At 41.1% G+C, this 21665-nt stretch overlaps 1 protein-coding gene across 7 annotated transcripts in view; it reads right to left on the reverse strand.

Moving 5' to 3' along the window:
• The window catches only part of lmo7a (LIM domain 7a), a 51473-nt gene extending 30089 nt beyond the window's left edge, over positions 1–21384 (reverse strand). For 3 of the 7 annotated variants that reach the window (XM_039599977.1, XM_039599978.1, XM_031734490.2), the window contains exons 1-5: positions 21134–21383; positions 20825–20939; positions 10240–10310; positions 7921–7990; positions 2211–2317 (exon numbers count right to left, since the gene is read on the reverse strand). In XM_039599977.1, the coding sequence (XP_039455911.1) occupies positions 2211–2317; positions 7921–7990; positions 10240–10310; positions 20825–20893 (317 nt within the window). In that variant the 5' untranslated portion in view covers positions 20894–20939; positions 21134–21383. Of the gene's footprint in view, positions 1–2210; positions 2318–7920; positions 7991–10239; positions 10311–20824; positions 20940–21133 lie in introns of all 7 variants that reach the window. The other 4 variants (XM_039599980.1, XM_039599979.1, XM_031734492.2 and 1 more) reach the window with 4 other exon arrangements.
• Between the last annotated feature and the right edge of the window lie 281 nt (positions 21385–21665).

Below are 21665 nucleotides of genomic sequence, written 5' to 3' on the forward strand. Positions count from 1 at the left end.
TCATTTCAGTTTCGTTTTAAATATGAGTCAGTTCATTCTGCTTCATCTTTCTGCTGCAAAACATTTCAGGTAACTAAAATGCAAAATGTGAAAGTTTAAATCTAAATGGCAAAAAAATAAAATAAAGATGTCCGGTTTATCGGCAAGTGAAAGCAACATAGAGCAACCAAGAGACAGAATAACAACCTAACTGCTGCTGAACAACAAAAAACAGTGAAGCTGAGCGAAGCACCTGTCAGACTGGGTTTAAGGGAGTGGAGGTTGGACAAACACCAGGGGTAAAGACAGCTGATAGAGACAACTTTCTCTCCCTCTCTCTGTGTGTGTGTGTGAGCTCTCAGCGCCTCATTTGCCTAGCCTCCGATAAGCACCAGCACCATAAAGCCATTGGCTGCTTGTATGCAGCCTTGTTTGGGAAGATATCCTCATGTTACTCCTGGTGCACGGTCTCTCTCTTGTAAGTCAGAAATGCTGCAAGTGAAATACACATTTTTACCCAGCAGGCCAAATTTGATTCCTTCTCGCATAAAAAGAATTCTGGGCATAATTAAAACCTGCTGAATTTAAGAACAGGAATGACTCGTGCACTCAAGAATGTGTAACTGAATATATACAAACCCAAACACACACAGGTGTACTCTGAAGACCACAAGCAGGGGGAGGCTGCAAACTATAAAAAGCTCCTTTACTGGTGTCCTGATACCATTCCAATCAGTCCTGCTTCTCAAAGTGACCCCAGATGCTAAAAATAGGATAGCGAGAACGGTCTTACAAAACCCCAGCACGCAGATGGACAAGGCGGCAAAGAGCTGACCTAAAATACACTCCAAGAAGTATACTTTTTTTAATATGTCTGCGTGACAGAGTCAGCTGCTAATATTGCTAGAGTGACTTTTAGTCAGCTATCACTGCATGAGTATCGTTTCTCCACCTTGTTACTGTCGCACAGAATTTACCACCAGCATCATGGGAAAAAGTTATGTAATGAAGGAAGTGACTGAGAGCATGGCATAAGACGTATCACAGAATTATCTTTATGAGAGTGACAGGCAAAGATATCTTAAGGCAGCTTATTCTCTGGTGTAGAGGTGAGGGTGTGTCTTCATAAAAGGCAGGCAGATTTGTTTGTTTAGAGCCCATATACCACTTTACAGTACACCTGTCTGCGTGTATGCCTTTGTGATTTACGTGGTTTCGACAATAGCTGAACTGCTTAGGTGAATTATGGGAAAAATGCTCTTAGAGGTGGTGGCAACATCTCAAAAGAATACTCCAAGTTAAGGGCTACTTTGTGACAACATTAAGTGAAACACAAAGAAGTGAAGCCCCTGAATATACACGCTGCATTTTTATACTTTCACCCTGGATTATTTTGTCACCTAAAGTGATGTATTTGCTAATAAGGGCTTATCTGCTTCAAGCTTAACGACCTGCAGGTATTGCTGTTAAAGCACTTTTTTAAATGCTTGCGCAGCACAGTGCTGTGCAGCCACAGAGGATGGACAGTACGCCGAGCCCTGCCTCGCTTCCCCCTGAAGGCACACCTGTGCGAAAGATGAACAGGTTGTTCAACATACCGCACGCTTCTCTGGCGGGGCATTCAACTGACACAAAAGCAACTGTGTGAAACCGAAAAAACTAATAAACACAGCAGCGGGGTACTGATAATGCGCGAGGCTTGTCTCTAATTAACAATCGCAACGATGAGTCTTTAAAATCTATACCCTGCACCAGTAAGTGCTCAGTTACTGTCACGACTAGGATTTTGCAACCGGAATCATGACATTTGTATTGAATGGAAATTAATTTGATCTGATACTTTACAATCAGATTACACATTTTACACATTCTTACTACTGTGCTTTTCTTTTTTATCAACAGTTGGATCTCCCACTCTTTAAAGAAACTCATGTACCTCGGCAGGTGTATATAAGCAGGAGAAAATATGTACTGAAAATAGACTTGACCTTTTTTTAACAGCAGCTTGAATCGTGGCTCACATGAGAACCCATGTCCCCTACAGTATCTGTGAAAGCTACAATTAATCATTCAGCCTCTCTGTGGGAGATTAAGTTGATTTAATCAAGGAAGAAGCAAAAACACGAGTGGGTCTCAGCTTTTGTCTCTTGCATGATTGCATCACAGGTCTGTGAATGATGAGTACAGGCATCAAAGTGTTTGTGCCAATGCTCTGAAAGCTTAAAACTTACTTGACTGTGACTCTTGAGGACAAGTCTTGAAGATCTCCGGGGTGAAAGAGCTGCGCTTCCTTTAGTCCAAGCTTCCCGCAGGCCTTGAGGAAGACGTTAAGGTTGTCCTGGGTAAAGAACAAAGCAGGGATGAGGTCTGTCCACCTTTAGATGCAGAGGATAATCACTCAGGAATTCAGTGGCAGGGACACAACCTACAAGTGATTGCTTCCAAAGTTCGTATCACAGAGCAGAAGTGGATTGGGAGGAGCATGTGCGTAGCAAATAAGAAGTGACCCATGGCAGAACACAAACACACATGCAGTGGGTGGGGGGAGGAGGCTGTCTGACAAGAGCTGAGTGACAGCAGCAGAGCCACCTGTGGGTTGCGTTAGGGTAGGAAAACAGCCAAACCAGGAAGAATGACATCAGAGGTTTGCACAAGTCCCACCCAGCCAGGAGCTGGAGAGCAAAAGTGACGCACGCGGCAGCACGCTGCCTGTTGCACTCTCTTTTTTCTCACACCCTGAAACTGTCCCCTCCCCTCTGTGCCAAGCCCTTTATTCGAGAATACCTGTGGAATCTGTGGGGTGGTGGTGTATTTTGGAGACATTAGGTTGCTATGAAACGTTAAGTCGGGTGACAGAAACTGATAAATATTTCCCTGAAGCGATTCTTCAGAGGACATGGGAGTGGAAGGACTGTTTTTTTGTTTTCCCCCATACATTGTGTCAATCACTTTACAGTTTGCGTGTACGTACACGATTTGGACAGGTGTGTGAGCATGATGCAAGAAACCAAAAATACATTTTGCTCCAAACACATACAAACAACTCAGATATTTCAAGCAAATCAACCACAAAAGCACCATTCTTTTCCGGTCTCGTGACTTTTCCAGTTGTAATCCCAACTGTCTTGTTTGTAAGGCTGCACTTCCCATTGGGACAGCACTGCTTATGAGGGCTTTCATGTAATCATACATGGTTTCAACATGGGCTGAAATAATTAAGGGGTAGCTAGTTCTATATTTAAATGGCAAACATGCTTATTAGCAAATGGAGGAAGAGAGTTTGCCTCCCAGTGGATGTGAGCTAACAGTTTTGCCTGTCCCTCCGCAGTACTTTGATGGGCTTTATAGGCTACAATCATTACAAGTCATACATCAGCACTTCACCCACTGTATGCAAGTGGTACAGAATAGCACAATCTCCCAGACTGAGATATCGTGACGAATACGACTGAGTAACTCAGGTGATAACACTGATTCTGGCTGCTTAAAGGGACAGATAGGGCCTGTGGTGCTTTTTATCTTCCATCTACATTGATTTAGTGCGAGCAGCTCACTCCTTGAGATTTAAGCTATTGTGATGTCTTCTTTCTGTTGAATATAATGCAATCAGATGGCGCTTGCCTTGGACCACTCATAGGGCCAAAAACTATCTTTTGAAAACTCTACAGCAATGTCTCTTTTCAGAAAAATAAATGCACAGGCCTTGTTGAATGTCATGTCATTTTGTGTTACTGATTGGTACAACATGTACCTGTCAGAAAAAACAAAGCATACTTTTTAGCTTCTTTAATTTGCCTCACTAGGGTGAGGCAAACAACAACAACAAGACAGCTTTCAAGTACAGGCACTCTGAATGTTAGATTGGAATTTTAGACTTGCATTACAAATTATGTTTAAAGACAAGACAATAAATATGGTTTAAAGGAAGTGTAACACAGCCCAGATCATGTTTTCAACAGTGAAGTGAGGAATTGTTAATATTTTATTTGTTTCCCTGGAAAATGTCTGATTTGGTTAAAGTTTGAGAAGTATCATAGTGTTTTTCAAATGCAGCAAATATCTGCACTGGCATGAATTATGAAACACAACTTCATTCATCATACAACCTGGTAACCCATCAGCCCATCCAAAGCCTCCTAAAAAGTGACTGGACAATAAAACTAAGCCTACGAACAGACTACAGACGGAAACCAGAATGTTTGTGCAAACAACAATTTTGTTGCATATATGAACATATTCATATGTAAAATCTCTTTAGAGAAATTAATCAGCATGTAACTGAGTCTGTTAGCATGATCCCTTTACTTAACCTTACCTAAAGTGGCATCCAAAACTAACCAGAGAAGGAACTGAGTTTGTAATCTGTGTGCATTATCTAAACAGCGACTATATATGTTATAATAAGTTAACTGGTAATGTTATTCAGTACTTTATATGCTAAACTGTTAACGTGCAGATATAAGTCTCATAACATATATCCCACCCAATCCCAGGAAATGGAATTAAGGCAAATAAAATTCTAGTTCTTTATCTTTTGGTATGTTAATCAACTACAAAGAGCATTATGAACAAACTAAAAGCCCCTGCCCCCCCAATAGATCAGTCCCAGAACATGCAGAGATAATGATGTTGAAGGAATTTTATGCTGACTTGTGCCTGCATATAATCCTGCTAAATATGCTGTACCCATCCAGCAGCCTCTAATCCTCTCATGCAAACTCGAGGATCCTGATTTAAGCACTTCGCTCTGAGAAACGGAAAGCTTTGACTCCCTGGGTGTCTGATATGGTATAAAAGGATTCTTCATCCCTTCTGGTCACATTATGGCCACGCCATTTCTTTCACTGCTCTCTTTGTCTACAATAATTCCCCTCAACTGACCCCTTCCAGTGCTTTAAAGAACAGGGAAAGTTATGATTAAAATATCAGGCTACACAGTTTCAAAACCTGTGACAATAAACCAAGAGGAGATTGAATACTTGAAATACCGCCTCTCCTCAAACGGGTTCAATAAAGGGCCCACACGTCTCAAAAGTCGGATCCAGTCATAACATGCACCCATACAATGCAAACACACTAACAAAACATGGTCAAATACCTTTCATTGCACAGACAATTACACATTTAGATGAGTAAAGACACCCTAAAGGCCACTGAAACCGTTTATCCTCTCCATCCCCCCCAACTACCTCAACTCACCAAGGAGTTGGTGTGTGCTGGAGCAGCCACTGACATGCCAATTACGGTGTATTTATGGTCTGCACTTTAGTGGGCAGATGGAGTCATCCTTAACTCCCTCCCTCTGGCTTTGCCCCAGTAGGCCTCAGATCCAGGCCCACATTCGTGGAGTTCGCTGCCCAACCACACAACTGCCGCCTTCCTGCTAAGCACTGGTAAAAGCAGAACCAGGCCTGAACCGGGCTTCCATGGCCCAAACCCACATCTCACTCAGCAACAGTCAGAGAAGTTTGCTGACATGAGAAACATTCCCCTGGACACAAGTAAAAGCAAAGAATAGGCCAGAGACTGGAGCCAATGTTGCTAAATATTCTGCAAAACCGGAGATTTACTGTTTTTTTTTCTCTCCTTCGTTCCTTCTTTGGTCTTTTTTGCTCTGCCCAGACTTGAGGCTGGTATTGATTTAGAGTACTGACAATCTCACAGATCTCACAAATCTCAAACCCCACTTATAAGTCTAAAAGTTGAAAATACTCATATTTAAGTGGTAATGAGGCATGTTTGCAAGGCACCCAATGATTCAAATCATACCGTATCTACTCTGCAAAATGAAAAAAAAAGGAAAAACAGTGTTACTCTTGCTCTTTATCCACTGCTTCTGGCTTTTCTTCCGCATCTATATTTCTAAGTTGAGACAGAAAACCAGCATGTGATATTAAGGCAAACCCTACGTAATAATCTGTGTAAGAGAAGACGAATGGGCAAACATAGAAATGTTCAGAAAATAGCAAACTTCCAATAAAAAAAAACAAACAAACACCCCCTACGCCCCCACCACCAACAACACCACCACCAACACCACCAAAGACCACACTTATTGCTATTTAAAGAGACGAGAGATAGGGGGAAAAAGTGAGAGTACTTGGAGAGGAAATATATTCTCGCATCAGTGAGACTGAGTAATGTTCGTCTGGAGAACTTTCCACTTTTCTCCATGTGGTTGGCAGTCACTGATAGCCTCAAGCCAACCAGAAGCCTTCACATTTGCGGGAGAATTTATGATCAGGTGGTTTCAGGTTTATGTCCAGGTCTTGGAAATACCACACAAATGCTGCAGATGGAGGAGACACTTATTACCTCAGCAGGTGCCCGGCCAGCTCTGTCAGTAGCAGTCCAAAACAAACTGACAGGAAATTTGATTTACGTCAAAATGCCTATATGATGGCGCATGTTTGTTGTTTACACACTGGCTCTCTTGTCAGCATAGCCCATAGACACACATGAACTCACTCTGCTTCGGCTAGGGTTGGGATTCTCTATAATTCCACTAGACAGCTGGTCCCAATTACTCCCACAACAGAGAGATGCTGAGGGATGGGTTTAAGGTAGGTTTTTAAACCTACCCGAGAAGTTGTTTGCAGACACTCCCAAAACATCCATGTTAGCTAAACCAGCTGGGCCCAAAAGATCTCAGCTGAAATGTGACAACAGTACCAGGCCGACTGATTCAAAAACAGGTATTTAGCATAGCCTGTACCAAATATACAGGCTATGCTAAGGTATAACCAAAGACACAAGCCACTGGCTTACTATTTTTGTCTTTGAAAATGGACCTGGGCCCTGTACTACAAAGCAAGTTAAACAAACCCAAGATATCTTTCCATGATCTGGCTTCACTTACCGTAACATCAGCAATGAAGCTAAGCGATCACACTTCTTTCTGAGCTTTCTTCCAGGAATGGTGACATCATTTTGGTCAGTAGGTGGAGATTTTATACCTGCTGATCTCTGATCTCGAAAATAACCTGCTGCAGAGCAGGTAAGGCCCGAAGCATAACTTGCAATGTTGGTGTACCCCGGTAAGAGGTCAGCCATCGTCATACTACTAAAAATCTATTTTGAACCTTGAAATTACCTGGATAAGCCCAAATCCTACTTTGTAATGCAGGTATATCTGGACAAAACGCCAATACTTAATGCTAATGTCAATTTGGTTTCTAAGGGATTTCCATATTTCTCTGTAATACTAAATTTGATGCAAAGATTGAATTTACATCTTAATGCAACTGAAACAGATGAGTTTTCTAAAAATGTATCCTCTGTCGTGTCGTCACGAGGAACGAAATTAGCCATAGAAACGAAAGATGCTTTTGTACCACTCTAAAGACATGTTTATTTCTGTTGCAACTTTAAACTTGAGGGTTTGTGGGGATTGACTCACTCTTGGAGCCAGCGTCACATGGCCGTTAAAGGAACTACAGCTTCTTGAACTTCAGCGTTCAGTTTTTCCGCTCTGCAGGTTGCCGCTTGGTTTTAAACCCCAAATCTGGCCCCTTCTAACATTCTATCACTCAATCAAAACCGTAATCATCATGCCAACACAAACACCTTTTGTCTGTAATGGTTTTGATTGAACGCAGCCTTCAGCACGGCCGTCCCCGTATTTATGATGCAACCAAATGAACCGGTGGCATTTCAAGCAGCTTCACGTTCATTGAACTTAATAGCGTGGAAGGATACGTGGAGCGACAAGTCACTGAGCAAACACTCTGCTGCTGCCTGCTACACCTCACACTGCTCCACCCCATCTAAGACACCCACTACTATCTCCACAATAGAAATTATCCAAAAAAATGCAATAACGAGAGACAAAACTATGATCAAAATAAAGATGAGCTGTTATTGTATTTAAAAGATATGTCTGAGTACAGCTTTTAAATACAATAAGATTGAGACTAAACAATAAGAAAAAAACAAACTTACCAGTCCAGCAATAGGAGTAGGCAGTCTGTTAACCCTCTTGACAACACCAGGCTTGATCTTGTTAATCAGTCTGTGAGCAAAAGAGAGGGAGAGGACGAGGGGAAGGGAGACGGTGAGTGAAAGGAGTTGGTTATTGGCTAGCCTGCTTTAACTGCGAGGGAACGAATAAAATGTGTTGCAAAGTCTTAGTGTTGTGTGTTTACGACTTTGTTTAATGGTAGCCACCTGGCTTCAGTTTAGCAAATCGCCACTGCTGCATCCGTGATGTAAACACACCAGGCACACTGCTCCTAAAATACACCCTCCAACACTGAAACAACCCCAAACAAACCTTGAATCAGCCTCAGAAAACAGTAAGTAAGATAGATGATGGGTTTCTGGTGTTGACCAAACACCCAAGGCAGAAAAAAACAAATAAATTGAAATTAAACACAAAAAAGCAATTACAGCTTGACCAACTGGACAAAGGCTTCATAAGATGACCACAGTTTATTGCGCCTCAGAGATCTGGTCGGAAAAAAAAGAACTACCACACAGTAAAAATCTTCTGTTTTTACAAGTCATGCTTCCAGTTTAAAAAGTCTTCCTTTCACGGTTTAAATTACAGAATATTTTGCAATCAAATATACTCAGAGTACAAGGACTGCAACCAAATCCTATATTCATTACTACTTAGCTTTTAAAAAAATAGATCATATGCTTTATACACCAGGGAGCTACATTAACATGACTGACAGGTCAACTGAGGAATACTGAGCATCTAGCTTAAATTCAGTTTTCAGCTGGGAAACCTTGGGATTTATATGGATGTTGCTTTGACAGGTGCACTCCCCAAAGGCAGTGGTCTCCCCCAGCTCTGTTATAACTACGCTGCACAAACTGCTGAGAAACTCTACCAAGAGCAAAGGGTGCTTACCGATCTCCAAATTTCCAAGCTGATTGACTTCGAATTATTAGCAAACATCCCAGCGCCAGAGAGTAAGAGACACCCACAGATGATCCATGTGCATGTTGTGAAGGGTTTTTAGGGGGTAAGCATGAAACTATGCGATATTGTGCAGTTGGTTTTATTATTCTGCATGACTGAATAATAAAATCCCTGTAAAATGTAATGCAAAGTAATAAAATGTGTGACTACAACCCCCACTGCTTGATTAAAGAAAAACAACACATTAAAAGCTCAACATGAGGCAAAATAATTTGTTTACTCTGCAGGTTGGGAGCGGATGGACTGGTATAAGGCTTAGCATGGGCTTACAATAGATGTAAAGAAAGAATGCAAAGGGGCATTTGGGTTCACATTACTCATTTAGCATGAAACAATGGAACATTACGAGATAACACACACTTTAAGTGAAGTAGGATATAAACATGTCTGCGATCCACCCAAAACATTCTTTTCCAAGCGAGAAACTCCGATAACCACAACACAATGGGAAGGGAGGCAGCGTTGCTAGGTGAAAGCGATTTTAATCAGTCTTCCTCTTCCTTGTGTTGAGAAAACACAGACAGCCCGTGAGTGAGAGTGTCCGTGTAGTTCTCTGACATCAGGCAAACAGACGAGTCAGGATCAAATCAGCAGAATGAACGGCTTCTTCTCTGAACCAATGCCAATAGAGTGTGGAAGATTCTGCATGGCCTGCTGGTAATTACAGCTTCCTGCTGATCCGAGCAAATCACATCAGTGATGTGCCCATTTAGCAGTGCTGCCCACAAGCAGACACATGAAGGGACATGAGGCTAGCCCTCACACACAGAGCCCTAATCTGAGAAAAAGCCACAAACCCACAACTCTAAGAAGAGCAGTTAGTGAATGAACACACAAGCCAGTTCCGGACAGATAAATTTGTTCCTCCAACTCATCAAAAATGTCGATGTACCCATGCTAATGAGAAAGCGGGATGCCCCGATTCTCCAGTGCGGTTTCAACTGGAGCTCTTTCCATTCACTACACAGCTTCTCACACAGCTCTCATTAAAGTAACGATGGCGCTCTGCCCGATCCACAGATCTGTAACATCTGTCAAACACACAACACAGCTCCTATTGAAATAGATCACATTTCATATTCTCAAACAAGACCACAGGGGAAAGAGCTGACAAAGAAAACATCAAATAACTACATAATAGAGTCACTATTGTGCTGTCTCAAAACACAGGCTCACTTCATATGACTAACAAACAAACAGTGACCCAGCAGGGGGTCTGCCTGGGAAACATCAGTAACACTTACGTCGGTGCGCAGACCTGAAGGAGAGCGGAGGGATTCCTTATGAATGAGTGGCTTACGAGAGTTGCCTGGGAAAAGCAGAGTACTTACTCACACAGAAGAACGCCATTCTCCAGCGCAGATCGGAAGTCCTTGCTCCCAAATTTTTTCTTGGTTACTGCCTGGGGAAAAAAAGAGAAAAAAAAAGTGATACAAAAAAAAAAAAACAACATAACAGAGCAATCAGGGTTGGATGAGGAGAGGAGGCGGGAGGTGAAGGGGGGGTGGGGTGTTATATGTGTGAAATAGGGTGGAGAGCCTGGAGAAGAAAGGTAGGATGTTGAGAACAGTAGCAGAGGAAGTCAGAGGTATTTCCTCTTGAGTTCCTATGCTGTCTCTGCAGGGAGAGAGTCGCGCACAGTTCTTCAGGTATTCCCAGGAGCTCACAAGTACCTCGGGTCTTCTCACTTTAATGCCAAAAGCTGCTGGTAAACCGGAGAGCTGTGCTAAAACTGTGCTGGAGTCAGACTGCCTGAACCACAAAGCTATGGCAGCATCTGGAGTACGGGAGGAACACAGCACTTTGTTATAGCCTCATGCCTTTCCCATGATCTAAAACCACCGCTGCAGGAACACCAAGAGCCATTACGCAGACAAACACACTGCACGCATGTCGTGCAGCCTTATGCATTTAAACTCATGCACATTTGCATCCTTGATTTTAAAAATAACACTAATTATATTTTGTATCTGCTTGTTGTAGCTTTTCATTAATGGATTCTGAGCTTCCAATAATAGCTTTTTTATGTTACTAACCACTCTAAGTTTGTCAGACTAACACATCAGTCAGTACCTGTGATTGTATCCAGTTCCTGTATCCAGTTATCTTTGAAAGCAGAGCAAATAGTTCCACCAGCTCTGCACAATCCTTTATAGTGGATATGTTATAATCCCAATTCCACAAAGGTTCATTTGCTGTGTAAAATGTAAATAAAAACAGAATGCAATTAATGTCGTTTTAATAAAATCACATTTTATTCACAACAACATTTTAAATATTTTTAACTGAGATGTACTTTTTTAAAAGAAATACTAGCTTATTTTAAATTGAATGGCAGCAACATGTCTTAAAAAAGTTGGGACAGGGCCACGTTCACCACTATGTAGCATCCGCTTTTCTTTTAACAACAGTCTGTAAACATCTGGGAACCGAGGAAACCAGATGCTGAACTTTTGGGAGAGGAATGTTGTCCCATTATTCTCTAATATAGGATTCTAGCCGTTCAAGAGCCCTGGATCTTTGTGGATCTGGTGCTCTAAATGTTTTCAGTTGGTGAAACGTCTGCACTGCAGGCAGGCCAGTGCAGCACCTGGACTCTTCTACTATGAAGCCATACTGCTGTAATAGATGTAGTATGCAGTTTACCATTGTCTTGTTGAAATATGCAAGGTTTCTGTTTCTATTTACTTTTTGCATCCCAACCTTTCTGGAATCAGGATTGTGGAACTTTTTTTTTTAAAATTTGCATGTACATCAAAACACATTAGACAATTATACATGTATTCACAGAACTTTTGCAGTGTGGTAAGTGCATTGGAGGACAAGTAAAAACAACTGGACAAAAATACCCTACCCTATTTTCCAAAGCAGAAAGGACTTTTTAACTTATTCTGGACCTGGCTTTTTATATGGGCAGAAATCTGTGCCATCAGAAACTGAATTTGAATAAGTTAAATTTGAATTTGAATTACTCGGATTGAATCTGAATTGTAACTTGAATGAAAGCTTTTGAAAACTGAATTTGAATTAGTCTAATTTGAAATTGAATTTATGGTTTGAAAATGAATTGATTTGCTTTGAAACTGCATTTATCCTTTAAAATTCAGCTCTCGAATAATTTCAGTTTCACTCTCACGATTCAGTTTCAGTTCTACAATTCAATTTCAGTTCCAAAATTCAGTTTTTTGGGACTTACATCCGGTTCCGGTTCAAGCGCAGATTAATAGAACTACAGACTGATAGCGTTACTGACGGGAATCGACAGCGTCTTGGGCTGAATTAAGACTTCAGAAGTCATTCGTCATGTCGAATGACCAGCGGATAAACTCTCAGGTTGGTAATAAATGTATTACATGTATTAGAACCAGCGTCATGTTAACAATTGATAGCTGTACAGTAACCTTTATGCTTATTGTAGCTGTTAGCTAAAAACGCTAATTTAGCCTAGTTTGCCCTAAATTCAGCTTTGACAAACAAATATGATCGACTGTTTCTAGTAGAATTGCAAAGTTGTCATCTTGTACCTTCTCAGAGCCCTGTATGCTTGCAGAGACCCCTACAGTAAGGAAACATGCAAAACAGTGTCCAAACTTTTGTATTTGAGCTTTATTTATGTCTTACACAGCATCCCAGCTCTTTAGCTAACTTAATAACTTTAGTTAAAGTGAATAGTTCGTCTAATTCATTAGTGCAGCATTACTGGATCACCTCTGTTTGAAGTGATATAATATGATATACAACTATCACTGTGTTTAACTACCATAATAAGTCTTAGGGTACTGAGTGCATGCTTAATTAGTTGGGGTTTTTTTAAACATACTGCTCCATTGCTGTTTGACAGGCTTAAGTTGTCGGGTCACCTCCTAAATTGACCATCTTTTACAGGTGTTTTGTGCCAGAAATGGAGTGTCCACTGAAGACTGAAGATACTGAATCTCTACGCCGTGCCATTGATCCCTCCTGTGCCTTCATCTAGACAAGAGACATTAACTTAACCACTCTCACATGCTCTGTACCTACATCACCTTCCCTGACAGTCATAGCTTGGCTCATCTGAGGGTGAAATTATAAGAATGTGTTATTTTGCAAAGTGCTCTCTAGGGTTCCTAAATAAAATATGGCATTGAGGTCATTTTTTTTTAATTAATCCCTTCTTCTGAAATATAAGAACCTCTCCTGGTTTAAATGGCACTTTCTGTTCCTTACTTTCTGCTCCACTCCCAACCCCAAATAGATGCTGACACAGTAACATGGAAGAGGGAAAGAAGTTGGAAAGGACTACTATAAATAAACCTAATGCCTAACAATGAAAAATGTAAAATAAGAACAATAATAATAATAAAGATAAAAGATGAAGTAACAAGTTTTTGTTTTTTTGTTTATTCCAAATGATCATCCAGATGTCTGTGACATGTGATGACAAACACCATAATGGAAGGCCTTAGTCATCACATGCTTAAACTCATCATATATTTTTGCATATGCTGAACAGGCAGTCAGACATGCTGTAACTGTGGAGTAGAAAACTGCATAAACACCATACAGCAGGGTCTCAAACTCCAGTCCTCGAGGGCATGGAAAAGTTGCATGAAACCGGCCCTCGAGGACTGGAGTTTGAGACCCCTGTCATATTCCATATGACAGGTGTGGTTGAACTTCATGAAGACTCTGAAGTTTCTCTTCTCTTCTGGCAGGACAGGAATGTAGCCTTGTCCTGTGAGCCACCGTAAGGATGTACTTAGAGTAGAACTGGAGTGTCACCGGCCTCAGGCTCTTCACCTTTTCAAAGACAAAGCAGTCATTTAGATAAAATATTAGATATTGTTTACCTGTAAATGCACAAAGAGAATTTAGAAATGTAATTATTGTCAAGAGTGAAAAAGCACTGATAGTGTAATCTACAGCTGTGGCCAAACGTTTAGAGAATGAGAAGTGTTGTTTATTTACAAAGTTTGCTGTTTCAGTGATAGTTGTATATCATATCACTTCAAACAGAGGTGATCCAGTAATGCTGCACTAATGAATTAGACTAACTATTCACTTTAGCTAAAGTTATTAAGTTCGCTAAAGAGTTGGGATGCTGTGTAAGACATAAATAAAGCTCAAATACAAAGGTTTGGACAGCGTTTTGCATGTTTCCCTACTGTAGGGGTCTCTGCAAGCATACAGGGCTCTGAGAGGGTACAAGATGACAACTTTGGAATTCTACTAGAAACAGTCGATCATATTTGTTTGTCAAAGCTGAATTTAGGGCAAACTACGCTAAATTAGCGTTTTTAGCTAGCAGCTACAATAAGCATAAAGGTTACTGTACGGCTATTATTTGTTAACATGACGCTTGTTCTACATGTAATACATTTATTACCAACCTGAGAGTTTATCCGCTGGTCATTCGACATGACGAATGACTTCTGAAGTCTTAATTCAGCCCAAGACGCTGTCGATTCCCGTCAGTAACGCTATCAGTCTGTAGTTCTATTAATCTGCGCTTGAACCGGAACCGGATGTAAGTCCCAAAAAACTGAATTTTGGAACTGAAATTGAATTGTAGAACTGAAACTGAATCGTGAGAGTGAAACTGAAATTATTCGAGAGCTGAATTTTTAAAGGATAAAATGCAGTTTCAAAGCAAATCAATTCATTTTCAAACCATAAATTCAATTTCAAATTAGACTAATTCAAATTCAGTTTTCAAAAGCTTTCATTCAAGTTACAATTCAGATTCAATCCGAGTAATTCAAATTCAAATTTAACTTATTCAAATTCAGTTTCTGATGGCACAGATTTCTGCCCATATTTTTACCAAACACTAGCCAAGTGTTCCTTTGCCAGTGGCCTATCATTCCAACACATTGTGCTCAGTTTTTGAGCAATCCCTGAAGAGTTGAAACAAAAAGCAGTGCTATCCTCTCTGGCAGAGGTTATGACTACAATGGCAACCTCAATATTATCATAGTATTTTTTTTTTTTTTTACTGTGGGAGCATGCACATTGTAAAACACATTTTTAAAGAGGTCTTGAGCAATAGTTCCCAGGCTTTCTGAAATAACCTGAGAAACACATCTGACCCTTCAGATGATCCATCTACTGTTCACTGAATCCTCATCAGAACTGGTTTCAATGGAAGGTTAATGTTCAAGAAGCCAAATTGAACAGTCTGTTTTTGCCTTATATACGGTATTTCCATGTATGTTTGGACGTGTTTTGATAAATTGCTACGGCTATTTACATTTTTCCAGCAAAATATAAAGAAACGGAGGCTGACTCAAGACTTTTGCACATTACTGTAACTTAAATCACCAAGAGGGAGGGTGAGCTGACACATTGAACTACAAGAATAAGTCTGGTGGGTGCAGCTGGCATGAGCCAAAACAAAAATGCACACACTCTCACAGAAAGCAAAAACAAGTTGGACGAGTCTCGCTGACTGATTGATCAGATGTTCCTAGTTCAAAGCCTTTTGTCTGACTTCCTTTGTCCCACAGAAAGGAACAAAAGCTGGGACAATTACTAGTATAGTTAAGTACAGGCAAACATTTTGAGGATGACAGGAGAAACAGAAACAATTATAGAGACTGGCTGGATGCCACTATTATTCCTTGCCAACAGATTGTGCTACACCCCAAAACACGCCCTAGGTAAGCTGAGATGCCCAAAACCTCAAATACCCATCATTCCAAAAGTATTAGACCATGGTGTAATAGATGAATAAAGATTAAGGTTCTCACACTAGTAGGAGGAAGCCATTCTGCATATGTGATTGTGCTGCTGTTTGGGAAATACATGTTTGGTTTACATAATACACTGAGATCTTGGCCTGCTCCTCTTTCATTGACCAAAATACAATCAGAACCAGACACTGAGAACATAAAACCAGAACGCAGATATGCAAAGCTACAGACATGTAGACACAAACACAAAATCACACGGAGAGCAAACAACTCCTACAGTAGATAGAGAGCAGTCAGCCAGCTGCTGCAGTTGGCATATGAAATCCTGACCCCTACTGTTCTATACACACAGCTGGGATTTGCATGCATGCAAACAAACACTACATGTGGGAACATTATCGGAAGTATGATTCCATCTAATTCGGGTCTTTCCTAAAAGTGTTCCTTTATTTATTTTTCTTTAAATGTTCTTTTCAGAGTTATATCGGAGAATCAACCAGCAAACCAACAAAATGATTCCAATAATAACTTGAAGTCTAAAAATGGGAGCCGACCTGGAATTAACACAAAGCTGGAAGCGTTGGCATAATTTTATCCTCTACAGTCATCATTAGAGGTATTAACTGCACTTAGATCCAGCCCTGCTGTGCCCTCCCTCTCCTGTTCAACCTGCCATGTGGGATAAAAACTCTAATCTGCACCAACATACTGCCGCTCTGATTTAACAGGGAGGTTTAAGCCCGAGCAGGCATTTCAAAAACAGCTTGCCTTCATGCGCACCCACCTTCACCTTCCAGCTTCCACCAAAATGTGACCAAAGTTTACTCTGGGCTGTGGAAGGGTCCTGTGAAATTCATTATTATTATTGGAGTGAACCATTATCTGTGGTAGAGGCCAAATATTCAGAGACTCTACGTCCATGACCGCAGTTATTGTTTATTCATGCAGGGCACTGAGGCAACTCTGTATTCAAGGTTTGTGCGGATGCAGCCCCCTCTCGCCACTAATTGTTCCTGAAATTCTTTGTTTCTTCTGCAGCACATTGAGGTATGGGTCATCAGAGGGAAACTGGGACCATATCCAAATATTTCAAGGTTTGGACTCAAGGAAAAGACACTACTGTGGAAGCACTTAGTAATAACACCATCAGCATACTGGAATAATAGGAGTACATCAACATGTAACTGCAAGGGAATGTTGTCTTGTTTGAGGGCTGGTCTCACATGAGTACGTCTGAAAGCATGCGGCCTCGTTTCTAATTGGTTTCTGTCAAAACAGTCAAAACCCCGAGTGAGGCTACAGTGAAGTGACTAATCATCAATTCCACAACACAGCGGCATAGGTCACGGGGAGGGGGGGATTCATTCAAACTTGGCAGCACTGAAAAAAAAATTAAAATTTGTAGAAAAGGTAATGACCCTACATAACACTTATATAAGGAAAACTTTGCACACAAAAAGTCAAGGAAATCTGTCGTAGCATGTTGTGTGGATTAGCTGGGATCAGATAGTGTTTCATAACCTTCTCATTTTACTTATTTTATGTGGATGGCTGCAAAATGTCTCAAACCCCACATGGAATTAAAGCATATCTAATAATATCCTTTCTGGATTGTTAATTGTGAAATTCTTTCCAAATCAGTCTTTGTATGAAATAATTGAGGAAAGTTGTATTTGAATAGATACTTCTTTTCCAAAAATGTGTCCTTTTTTATCCATTGTATTTCACTATAACTGTAACATTTTGCAATATTACGTTTAGCTGGCTAACAAAACCCACACCCCAATGACCTCAACTTGGACAACTTGCTATACTAAAAGAGACATTTTTCAAACTTTTGCTGCACTTAAAAACATTTACAGAAAATAAACAGGTGATTAAAAGGTAAATAACAATGAAATCACTCCTACACTCACCAGACACTGCTAGGTACACCTTGCTAATTCTTGGTTGAACCTCTTTGGCCTCAGAACTGCTGTAATGTGCTTGTAGGCCACAGTTGGAACTAAAGGCCCAAGGTCTGACAAGAAAATAATAATGGAATGCATTTATATAGTGCTTTTCGAGACCCTCAATGCCCTTTACAACTCCACTATTCATTCACTCTCGCATTCACACACTGGTGGAGGCAAGCTACAGTTGTAGCCGCAGCTGCCCTGGGGCAGACTGACAGAACAAGGCTGCCATATCGCGCCATCGGCCCCTCTGGCCATCACTAGTAGGCGGTAGGTGAAGTGTCCTGCCCAAGGACACAACGACCAAGACAGACAGAGCTGGGGATCGACTGGCAACCTTCCGGTTACAAGATGAGCTTCCCAACCCCCTGAACCACGGTCGTCCCACACTAGTATACTAACACCATCACCAGCTTGAACTGTTGATATGAGCCAGGGTTATGTTTTCATGTTGTTTACAACAAATTCTGATCCTACAAACTAAATGTTGCTGAAGAAATTGAGAATCATCAGACCAGGCAACGGTTTTCCAGTCTTCACTTGTCTTCCAATTTTGGTGAGTCTGTGTAAACTGTAGCTTCAGCTTTCTGTTCTTAAATGAGAGAAGTGGCACCTGGTGTGATCTGCTTCTGTTGCAGCTCATCTGTTTAAAAGCTCTACGTGTCGTGCACTTCTGCATCGCTTGGTTGTAACAACCAGCTATTTGAGTTCCTGTTGGCTTCCTATCAGCTTGAAGCGGTCTTGCCATATTCTCCTGCCACTTCCTGGATCCTTTCTTCCTTTTGGACCATTCTCTGTAAACCCTAGAGATGGTTGTGCAGGAAGATCCCAGTTTATTATCATTTTTCAAAATATTCCAACTAGCCCTTCTGGCACCAGCAACCATGCCACACTCAAAGTCACTTAAATCACCTTCCTTCCCCATTCTGATACTTATCATATCTGCAAGAAAAATAAAATGCACTAAGTTGCTGCCATGTGGCTGATTAGAGGTTTGAATTACCAAGCAGTTGAACAGGTGTACCTAACAAAGTGGCCAGTGAGTGCATGTGGAAAATCTCCAGAAAGGTAGAATTAAGTTACATTGCTTACACAAGTTACTATGGTAGACGGGATAAGAAACCATAAAGGGCTTAGTTTTGGTTCAGTATTACACAACTGTAACCAGATAAGTAACAAAACTTCACAATATCTGCAGTATTATGTTACCTTTGACCCTTTGCTTTGTTCCACTTTGTTTTTTTTTTGAGAAACACAATGCAGCATTTTTTTATACTAACCACACACACACACGAACACATAGCATTAAGAATTGAAATGTTATACAGAATAAAGACTGGGATGTTAACATGAGCTTCACATGGACCAACAGCTACTGGGAAACCCCACCTAGAACTGTTCTGAGAGCAGGCTCTTTGAAAAATTCAGTCTTATTAATGACAACGTAAACAAAAGAGGTGGCGGAAAAAGATGCCGCCGTGCGTCTGACATCTTTGCTTGCTACAACATCGTTAGTGAAACACATGCTAACACTTAATAATTTTATTATATTACTAATTGCCAAGTTATTATTCATAGCAGATTGTTTATTGTAGGGCCAGCCATACACATGATCTTCTGACCTGTAAGTATAAACACAGCCACTTGTTCTCAATTGTCCCACCAATCACACTTGAAGCCTTTCTATTTAATTAACAAGGACCTCCATTATTCCACCGGGTCCTGTGGTTGTAGGACGCAGCGCCCTGTGCTGACAGCCTGCCAGCTTCGAGGGGGCTATGTTCACAGCCATGGAAGCTAATGCAGGAATGTGTCCATGTGACAGGCTCCAGACCATTTAGTCTAGTTTTTAACAACACCACCAACCTCGCCACGCACACAAGCCTCTGTTTAAAGTGCTGTGAAGCCAAGCAGCTTGTTAATCATTCAGTGGCTGAAACCAAGAAGTGAGGGGGGGATCTCTTTGAAGAGAAACCTTTCCCCTATGATGGCACTAAGTAGCTGATTGTTCTTGTATTGCAGAAAATTTCTTATTCCTATTCTTTCAAAAAAATATTACCCCCATTGCCTTCACCCATTTGTTCAGCTTTCTGCTCACCCTCCCTAAAGTCCCTCCCTGCAGACCATCATGCCCCCACCTCACTCCACGAGCAAAGCCACTACAATGGGCCAGTGTGCAAGTGTGAGAGACACTGATGTCACATTGAAAGCATTCAGATTCACCCTCATGAAATAAGAACAATATTTGTTTAGTTAGGGCCATGCAGCAGCTTCATGAAGCCCTGCTGGGAAGAGAATTTGCAAGATGAGGACACATAATTTTACCCGCTTGTTAAGAGAATAGAAAAAAAAAGCGCCAGTCTGGCGCGAGTTGGAGTGGAAACTTTAGAGAATATGACATTTTAGGAATGAAATGGAACAGCTGGAGTTTTTTTCTGTTGGCAGCTATTTTAAAATTTGATGGCTACCACAAGAGAGGGGGAAATTACTGTAAAACACTTTTTCAGCTTCAGAAAGGAACCCACTTGTCAAAACCTCTATTGTATATTGCTCACTTTCAGAATTGGTCATAATCATAATATGCAGCACGAAATACAAATGCTTGGATTCATTGCCAACATGTAATTTTGTATAAGCACCATAAACCCAAAATCTCAGTCATTTGTAATGAATCGGAGTTAATCCACAATTGTACAATAGCTTGGATCAGTCATAGAAGATTTTCCTAATTGCTCTTTTGGGTTTTCCTCTCTACCTGCAGCAACTGGAGCCTCAAAGGCAAAGAGAAATAATTAAAAAAAAAAAAACAGGTCTAGGCAAGATCTGACATCAGAAGCATCAGCCAGCAACTGTGATGACTGGGGTCAGACCCACCTACCTGTTCTGCGAAGAGAAAAGAGATAAGCGCTAAGAATTGTGTGATTCATCTTTCAAAAGAGAAGACTGATGGCCGGGTAACTTGAGACGTGAGGTCAAAAGGTGACACATGCCTGTATGGATCTGTGAGTCAGGGCTATTATTATTTGGAACTTGGGTGCTGGCGGATAAAGCAGCTGCTGAGTTCACAGTCATAAAGCATTTCTCAAGCATGTATGCATTGGAAGGTCAAACTCCGCCAAAAACATAACTGTAAAATTAAAAAGATATACAAATAACAGATCTTTTTCACTAGCAACTGACAGTCCTTAACTTTGACTTATAGACTGCCTTACCTGTTAATTCTGCTGAGGACAGCAAAGAAAAGAAGTAAAGAAAGTTCTGAAATATAAAAAAAACATGTTTTTACTCACCTCAATCCAACTCTGCGCCTCCGAGTAGGCTTCCTCGCAGCTGACAGAAGACTGCTCACGCCACTCCATCACAATTACTTATTATCCGAGCTTCACCGGCGGGTAAAGTGGGTTCCTAGCAGCCCGCATGTAAAAGGTCCACATAAATGTGAGCCAGCTCAAGCAAGCAAACTCAATCAATCTACATAAAAGTGCACACAGGTGAACTCTCAGTCATTCATCAAATATGCCTCCTATTGTTCTTTCTCACCTGCTCATCCGTGAATGAATGCAAGGTGTAACAATGTGCATCATCTTGCGGCTGCTTACCTTTTCTTTCATCCGACACACCTGTGCTTTGTGTCCTTTTGGCAGCGGGTTTACACACTCCACCTTTTTTACGCAGCGACTGAGAGTAGTTGAAGTCGCGCAGAGCTCACCTCTTGCAGCACTCACACGAAAGATAGTTTTTCACCTCAAGTTTTAGAGCTGCTTGAGTTAGAGTCTGCAGCGGGAGTGTCTCCAAACCCGGGTCCGGGGACCACCCACAGGTCCTTGAACGGATTCCAGTTGAAACACACTGTTAGCCCCCCCCCACCAAGAAAGGTATTTGGACTCCTGGTTTGGGCCAGATGCACGTTAGTGTAACTGTATACTGAGGTAAGCCACTAAATTCTGTCGGACTACAAATATCCTGAAAGAAAATGTGAGGTCGGTGGGACTTCTGGTCTCCAAACACAAAAATGTTGCGGAAAAAAAACTTTGAGTCTATGGATAAAACTTCTGTAATTGCAGGAGTTCGGCTCTACCTTTAAAATAACGTTCTTTTCCTGCACCACCACCAAGCGGTGATTAAGGGGTA

Source organism: Oreochromis aureus, linkage group 16 (assembly GCF_013358895.1).
Source record: "Oreochromis aureus strain Israel breed Guangdong linkage group 16, ZZ_aureus, whole genome shotgun sequence".
NCBI lineage: Eukaryota > Metazoa > Chordata > Actinopteri > Cichliformes > Cichlidae > Oreochromis > Oreochromis aureus.